The 8,535-nt window shown below is 44.1% G+C and overlaps 1 protein-coding gene across 1 annotated transcript; it reads left to right on the forward strand.

Moving 5' to 3' along the window:
• Positions 1-703: 703 nt before the first annotated feature.
• Positions 704-5,873, forward strand: BNIP1 (BCL2 interacting protein 1; the record flags this gene model as incomplete). The annotated part of the gene is made up of 6 exons (XM_082771881.1): positions 704-787; positions 916-1,008; positions 1,184-1,275; positions 1,740-1,841; positions 2,521-2,639; positions 4,736-5,873. The coding sequence occupies 6 exons, from the start codon at positions 704-706 to the stop codon at positions 4,930-4,932; spliced, it is 687 nt and encodes a 228-aa protein (XP_082628007.1). The 3' UTR covers positions 4,933-5,873.
• Between the last annotated feature and the right edge of the window lie 2,662 nt (positions 5,874-8,535).

Genomic DNA, 8,535 nt, shown 5'->3' on the forward strand with positions numbered 1-8,535 from the left:
TGTGCTCTCTCCCAGCACTGTGGTATGGGGCATAACTTTTCTTAGAGTTACTATGATTCTTGATTTGGGTTTCCTCATGAAAAACGCTGGCTTAACACTTAGCATAGCCTTGAAGGCCTCCCTTGGTAGAACAGGTACAGTAACGTGATGGAGGACATGGCAGCACTGACAGCATTCCTTTGGGAGGGATCACACAAGGTACCTTGCTCTCCGGTCAGCGCTCCCACACGGTGCTTCCCTGGCATTCCAGAACGCCCTTGAAGGTGGTCTCTTGTCTTCCACGAAGAGCTCGTTTTGTCCAAATCTTTCTTTCACAGCATCCTCTGCAGGCGGGGGGGGGGGGGGAAGACGAACAGCAGCCTGTAGAAAAGAAGCAAAAAGGTCACTGCGCTGCCTCCCGTTTCGTTCAGGGACGCCGTTCTGTGACCCCAGCCCCTGCCCCTCACAGACCTTGCAGCCCCAGCCCCACACCCCAAACCCAGCGAGCATCGCTTCCCCCGACATCAGCCGCTTTAGGGCCGAGCCGCCTGCCCCTCATCCACCCTGAGGACGCCTCCTCGCTTCCTCAGGGGCTCGGCCGGGGCCGGAGGAGCCCCCCCAGCCCCGCCGGCTGCCTCAGGGGGAGCTCGGCGGCCGGGTCGTGCCCTCAGCGGCGCCCGCAGGCGGCGCTGGAGGCGCGGGCGCTGGGGCCTCTGCTCGCAAGATGGCGGCGGCCGCCTGCGTGCCGGTGCGGGTCTGCCACCAGGAGATCGTCAGGTTCGACCTGGAGATCAAGGCGGCCGTGCAGGTAGCGCCGCCCGGGGCTCCCTTCACCCCACCGAGGCCGCGGTTCTTCCCCTCTCTCTCCCCGCCCGGCTGCGAGGGCGCCCTCGGTCTCCTCAGGCGGCCCCCGCTGACCGGGCTGTTGTTTTTCAGGATATCCGGGACTGCCCGGGGCCGCTGAGCGCCCTGACGGAGCTCAACGCGGCCGTGAAGGAGAAATTCCGGCACCTCCGGGGCCGCATCCAGGTGAGGCTGGAGGGGATGAGCTGAGGGAGGGCTTGCGGCCGTGAGGGTGTTAATTCCCCGAATTAATGGCTGCTAATTCGCCCCCTCGCGGAGGGGAGGTGTGTGTGTGTGTGAGGGGGGGTCCAGGCTGCAGGTGGCAGCGGTTGGGCTGAATTTTTGTCTTTTTCTGCCCAAGGAGCTGGAGCAGATGGCGAGGGAGCAAGATAAAGAGTCCGAGAAACAGGCCTTGCTGCAGGAGGTGGAAAACCACAAGAAGCAAATGCTCAGGTAGGCTGGGAGGCCAGTGCTGTTGACGGGTCCCCTGTGCCCTCAGGTACCTGACTTCCACATGGAATTTCAGATCCTGGTTTGCAAATACAGCCAGTGGCGTGGTGCTGTTTTGCCCAAGATCAAGAGTGGATCAGGGACAAAAAGGATAGGGCTCACTTCTCCTGTGTCTCTCCTGTTCTGGTTTTCTGACCAGACGCTCTTCCTTTGAGCAGCTGGACCTGTAAGCAGGTGGCTTGAGAGTATTTTTTGACTCCTAGCCCAGTATTCTTCCCCTTTCTCCATAAATGCTACACTTAGAAGAAGAAATGAAAGGAATGTGTATTGTTATTCTATGATATGATACAGAGAAAGCCCGTGTACGTATCATACATATCATATGCTCAGTTAAGATGACTGTGAAAAGTGTTTCAGCCTGCAGGGTGCTACCATCATACCACAACTTTGTGCTCTTGTGATTTCAGCAATCAGGCGGCTTGGAGAAAGGCAAACCTGGCTTGCAAAATTGCTATTGACAATGCTGAGAAAGATCAACTGCTGCAGGGAAGAGACTCCTTGAGACAAAGGTATTGAATGATGTGAAACTTAAACAGCATATGCTATATTCACTAGTGTAAGTGGAAATGATGTAATATTTCGAAGTTATTAGGTTGCATCTTGATCATAACTTTTCTTTTAAGGAGGGTGGCTGTTTTCTGTGGAGGTTTAAACTGTTAAGAATTATGATAATTTCAAGGTGTTGGCATCTCGAAGCAGAGAAGGGGTTGTGGTAGACTTCACAGTTTTCCTGACAATCTTTTATATTAATTCCAATTGAGGTCATAAAAGTGTAATGGATCATTGTGCAAGCTGTTTCCACATTTAAAACTGGATATAAGCTTCTATAATTTGTGTATTGAGAAATTTTCTTATTCAGTATCATGAAGCAGCAAATGGGATACCTAGGATAATGAAGTGGTAGTTTGTATCAGTGCTTCCATGCCACCTCTTGAAGTTGTACCATCATGGATGAATAACTGGTAAAATGTAGGCCTATTTGAGACTGAGCCACAGTTATTTTGGCTCATGACTTTAATATTTTGCAATTTTTCTGTGGTGGTTTAGTGAAGATAATCTCTAGTTCTTATGCAGTAGAACCTGTTTGCGTCTTTTGTACACAAAGTACAGTCGTACTTTCTTGCAGTACCCAAAGACACAATTTTATCCCTTCATGCTTTAGGGTTTTTTTTTCTCTTCTTTTTTCAGGAAAACTACGAAGGAAAGTCTGGCAGAGAGTGCAAGTAACATCACGGAGAGTCTGATGGGCATTAGCAGGATGATGTCACAGCAAGTCCAGCAGAGCGAGGAGACTGTGCAGACCCTAGGTACAGATGTAACTGGGTGAATGGGTGGGGGTTGGATGACTGATGGTCCTTTCACTGGTTCTGTTGGGATGAGGAGTGGTAAACTGTCGTGATGTGGAGCACAGTGGAAAGTGCTGTAGGAGAACTTGCTGTGATGATAAGTAAAGACAGACAGAACTCCTCTAACATTTGAGCGTAAACAGAAAATATTAACGAACATTGCATGAAGCTGTTTGCTGGAGTTTTTGTTTCATGAGTGTGAATAAGCAAGGAGTAGGGGATAGGATGAGGAGCTCTTGTTCTAGTTTCATATAAAAGCAGTTGTAAAAGCAGTGTGAGCTCACACGGTGTTGAGTGTGTTTGGTGTTACTGTGTGCTACTGTCCTGGCATGCATTTGGTAACAGAGAAAATAAAAGCATAGGTACAAGTTCATACTTAGAGGAAGCTTGGTATGAGTAGGAAGACTGTTTTCATCCCTTTTCCAGCTGGGATGACTAAGAGATGAGGCGATCAAGTGACTTGAACCCAAGGTCATTTGCTCTGTCAGCAGTGCATCAGGGACTGTGAAACCAAGATTTCACTCTGTTCTTTGGCTTAGACTCCTAAGACAATAAATCAAGTGACCTGTCAAAATTGGTGATTCATGAACCATTTAGAAGTTGGATCTGCATTGCCTGGGCCTCTCACTAGCTGTGCTTTTGTGCAGAAGAGAGAACAGTTTAATGACTAGGATAAATAATGCAACTTTTGCCCTCCTTCGGGGGCTTTCTACCCCCATCTGAGGATGGCAGCTGGGCACAGTTTGTTCATGCAAAAGTAGCATGTTTCTTCTCCCATTAAAAAGACAGTTTGGCAGACACTTTGTCACCCTGTTTCTGACTGAACAACACTTGGAGTTCATCAAGGGAAAAGCTATAAAAGGTCATTTACAAAACCCAGCTGCAAATTTTGAATTGGCAGTTAGAATTTCCTTTTTTTTTTCTGGGCAAGTCTTATCCTAGTACATGGTGAATATATGCAGCTAGGAAGCTCTGCTTTGTCCTCAGTAATGGAAAGCAACAGGTTTTCTTTTTTCACTTAGATCAGAATACTTCTTTAAGATGGAACAAAATGATTTGCAAAGTATTGCAGAAGTACTTCCACTGTGCTTGCTTTTGTGAACCAGACAACATACTTAGAGTACTTTCTTTAATCAGTCAGATCAGTACAGAGTGATATACCAGCGTTCACTCTAGTACAAAGTACGCATCCTGTACTGGAAGAAGGGGACTCCAGGGCATTTGCTTTCTGTCCATTAGTAATTTGAAAGAAGGAAGACTGGTGGGTCTCAGGGATTTGGTTGTTTGATTGTCTGTTTTCACAGGGAAAATGAAGCTGAAAACGATCAATGTTCCATCTTTCAGTTTTGGCATATTCTCAAATTCTGTCTTTAATCAAGGTTTATTAATATGCTTTTTCTGTAGTTGATTTTGTCTTTCTGAGTAGAAGAAAAACAACAAGAATTCATTTGTCAAAAAGAATTGTGTTTGTCAAAAATGGTAACCATAAAACAAATTTTTAATTGTTTGAACAGAAGAATTAAGGAGCTCATGCTGTTCCATTCTGCTTTTGCACTCTCTCTAGCCCCATCTGAATCATAATGATATACAGCTTTGACTTTGGGGAACAGTTTCAGTTGTCCATTGGATATATTCAAATAATGACTTGATCTGCTGCTGCTAGAACTGATGCTGATAGTGATGGTGTTTTTTCTTAAATTGGTGGTTCTAACGCCATTCTTACATGTATTTCACTCTACTTCAGGGAGCTCTCAGATAGAACTGACTTTGTTTATAAAACTAGATTTGATCTGTTAACCTAAAAATTAAAGAATTCAGTAATGGGACGTAGGGCCTTTAAGTCATTCAATACTTTTATTATGCTTTCCATTTTTCCTTATCACGTCAGGACTATTGAGTTGTAAAAAATTCTGCAAGAACACAGCCTGATTTTGTCTTAGCCGTAAGTCTGACCCAGGAGGATCTCACAGTCACTACCCATATTGCATGCTTATGTCCGTTGTCAGGTGTTTTTGAAGCACAACCAGCTGAATCTTTTTCTTTTTTGTTTGTTGCAGCCAATTCTTCACGAACCATCCTGGAAGCAAATGAAGAATTTAAGTCCATGTCTGGGACAATTCAGTTGGGGCGAAAGCTAATAACAAAGTACAATCGCAGGGAACTGACAGACAAGCTGCTAATCTTTCTTGCCCTTGCCTTATTTCTGGCCACTGTGCTTTATATTTTGAAAAAAAGACTCTTCCCCTTCTTGTAAAATTCCAAAGCCAAACTGAACTATTATGAAAGATCAGAAAGGGATGGCATAATAATGTTAGGCTTATTATAAAAGGGATATTGCAATAGCTGAAAGAGTGTTAGAGCAGGCTTGACTTCATACTGTCCCCATGGAGTACACTACCTGACTAAGAAGAGCTTAAATGAAGACAAGTTGGGAAGAAGCGGTTAGATCAAAGTGTGGAGAGAAGAAACACCAGTCTGCCTGTAGGTTTGGGGAAGCAGACAAACACTTGAGGAACTAGGCACTCAGAGGTGCCAGTCTTATCTTTTATCCTCTCTTCATTTTGCCATGAAATTAACTTTTGTCTTTGGCTTGAACTGGAAGCTGCGTTGATATCTGTGTGCGAAGTGCTGAGAATAAGAGGAAAGATGGAAGAGAGAAAGTCACATACATTCCGTTAATAAACTATTTATTGTATCTATATAAACTGGATTTTGTTTAAAAACAAAGTCTAATGGACTGAAAGAGCCTGAATAACTTTCAATGTAAAAATTCTACTTAATGCTTGCAGTAGTAGGTGCTTCTGAAATGTTTTTTTTTCCAAGAAAGTAGCACATTTGCTCTGTTCTTCTGGCATCAAAGGACTCTCAACAAAGACAAATGGAAGTCTCATTTGTTATGATTAACTCATATAGTGTTTGAGATTTGTACAGTCAATCTGTTGAAATCAAAAGACTGTTTTTTGTTTGTTTGTTTGTTTGTTTTTGCTTTACTTTATGGAATTCCACTTAATATTTTATATTTGCAAAATAGTGACAAGTTCTACATTTGAACATGTTTCTTACTCATACAGTTGGTCTTTTCTCCGTTAGTAAAATCTTTTACAAGACTGCCTTTCCCATCTCTTTTGCTCTCATAACGGGAGTTGATTTGCTTTAATAATGTAGGTACCAACATGCCACACTCTTCACATTGCATTGAAGTACCAGAAATGCACTGCAGTGTTCTTCAAAGTGGTGTCACTTTGTGGTGTTCTTCAGAGCTGACTGGTAAAGTTGATGTTCTTTTTAGGAAGTTCTCACAGAATGGTTAAATACTTGTCTTAATTTCACTGATGGAAGTAAACTTTTTTAAAAGGCAGTGCTAAATGTATCTTAAGAAATACTGCATGAAGTCCTTAATGTTTAGAGAGAACAGGTGACTAGTGGATTATCTTATCACAGTGATAGTTGTTTTCTAGATCTTATTAGTGGGCACAATTTACCTTTCCACCGGCAGCTGCTACAAGCTTAGTTAAATAAGCAAGTAGCAGTAGACCGTGATAATCCAAACCCCTGTACAGGACAGTGGTAGTGGTGATTGTGTGACTATGTGCATAAATGATAAAAGCTGGAATCTGTCATCTAAGTTAAAATCAAAGCCTCTGTTTGAAGAGTTAAAATATTTGAGCCTTTCTTCCTGGTGCAGGAACAGGAATTTGGAAGCCTTTCCACTAGGACTGATCCATCCCATAGAGGGCAGTGCTGTGTATCTGTCGTGAGCGTTTTCTTGCTCTGGCAGTGCTGTAATGCCCAGGCTAGATAATATGAAAAAAAAAACCACATCCATTCTGTGTACTCATCGTATTTCAGTGCAGCCGTCCTAGCTGCTTCTCCTGAGATGCAGAATTACACAAAGACTGAAGTAAGTTGAAACTGTGCATGTTCCAGTTCTAAGTAAGAGGGGAATTACTTTGTTTAAGAAAAGATATGTTACAAAAAATCCACACATTTGGACTTGTTAATAATAAATAAAAGTCCATGGACTAGGCTCACAACAAAGAACGTTTCCTCTGGCTGGCTGTTCAGCTTACGTGTAGTGCCTCCAGCAGCAGGCTAGAACATTCTCAACCTGTTCCCCTCTGCACTGATGCATAGAAGTGTCTGTGCACTGATATCTGTGTGCAGACCATAGGCTTCTGTCCCCCCAGTCTTCGAAAGTCTTTAAATACAACTAGTATTTAAAGCATGCAGATTATTTAGTTTACAAATACATCTCAAATAAGTTGCTGTGCAGCAGCTCCTATTTTCTGGACCAGCACTGCAGTGCTGTTTCATGCAGAGCAGGCAGGATTCTCCTTTCTAGATGATTTTCTTACTTCTAGGCTGACTGCAGCAGTCCTTTATTTTTTCCCTGAGCAAACCAGTCTTGTCTTCCTGAAACGCAGCACCTGCAGGTGGTCAGACACTAGCTGCCTCAGTATTTCCTCCCTCGTGTGGACACAATACAAAAATAGGTTGCTGTTAATCTCTGAGATACTGGGACGCTAAGCAGATGATAGAGCTGTGCTGTAAGCAGTGATGCAGTGCGACCGTCTGCAGGAAGTTTCACTTGGTTTATCTTTGCTACGTGTTCCCCTCAGAACAGACACAAACCTTAAAAACCAAGCAGACTTCTCACAGTGCTGAGAGTTTCAGTACATTTTGTTTCAAAGGGGTGATCTTTATGTATGGGCATTGTAAAGTAGTGGAGTGAGGGGAAATAGAAGTATTACCAAACGTCATTTGCTCTGTTTTTGCAGTGATACTGAAATTGTAGCTCTCAGACCTTGACCCGCTGGCATGCACTGAGAGCAAAAAATAACTGTTAAGGATCTTCTGTGTGACATTTGTTCTCTGTCACATCCGGATTTCATTAAAAAAAAATTTTAGCCCTTTTGTATACATAACTACCTTCTCTGTATAAACAGACTTCAAATTTACAGCCCTTGGAGACAAGCAAAATAAGTTTTAAAAAAAAAAAAAAAAAAAAAAGGAAAAAAAGATCAAAGGCAACTGGACCTTTTGGGAGAAGGAGGAGTAGAAACTTTGCCTGGAACCCATGGGGTCATTTGGCAGCACTTGGTACTCAAACCATTTCCCTCCATGGGAAGGCAGAAAGCATCCAGCCTCCTAACAGGCCACAGACTGGAATAATTAATTAGTGGAGGTAGTGAGATGAATGCTGTTTCCTCTTTGGGGTAAGACAGGTGATTTGATGAAGCACCATCTCCAGCAGGTGGGGCCAACCACCCCAAGGTGATTTAAGGTGCCTTAATGGACTGTTCTGCTTGGTGGTTGGGTGCTGGAGCTCCCCTGGGCTTGGCAGGATGCTGAAATCAGCCCATATTGCCCCCAGCTGAGGGGTGCACTCAGACATCAGCCCTGCATGCTGCAGCATGGCATCTGGCTCCCTCCTGCCCTCCAGACCTCTCTCCTGCCCTCAAGGTACGTGCCTACATCTAAGTTTTTGAATAACCAAGCAGGAGCAGTACTGGGGGGAGAGGAGGTGATTGTTCCTGGCTTTTGTTGTCTCATATTTGCAATATTTGTCCTGTAACTGTGGAAAATTAGGTTTGTCTGGTTCCCCTGCCTCTGGAGAGGGGTTTTATTTGTATCTTCTGCCTTCTGGGTGGGCTTGGTGGCCATCTCCTGAATGGGAAGAATTGCCCAGGGTGGTGTGTCTCAAGGTTCTGCTGCTTTTGTGTGTCTGAGGTTGTGTTGTGAAAGGTAAAAGCTGGCATCACAGCAATTTATTTGAAAGCAAGTAGTGTTTCCTAAGGCATGTCACCCTGTGAGTTTGCCCTGATGAGTGCAGCAGAGCCACGGGGGTGCTGAGAAG

The sequence above is a fragment of the Aythya marila genome (assembly GCF_965140915.1).
Source record: "Aythya marila genome assembly, chromosome: 14".
Classification (NCBI taxonomy): domain Eukaryota; kingdom Metazoa; phylum Chordata; class Aves; order Anseriformes; family Anatidae; genus Aythya; species Aythya marila.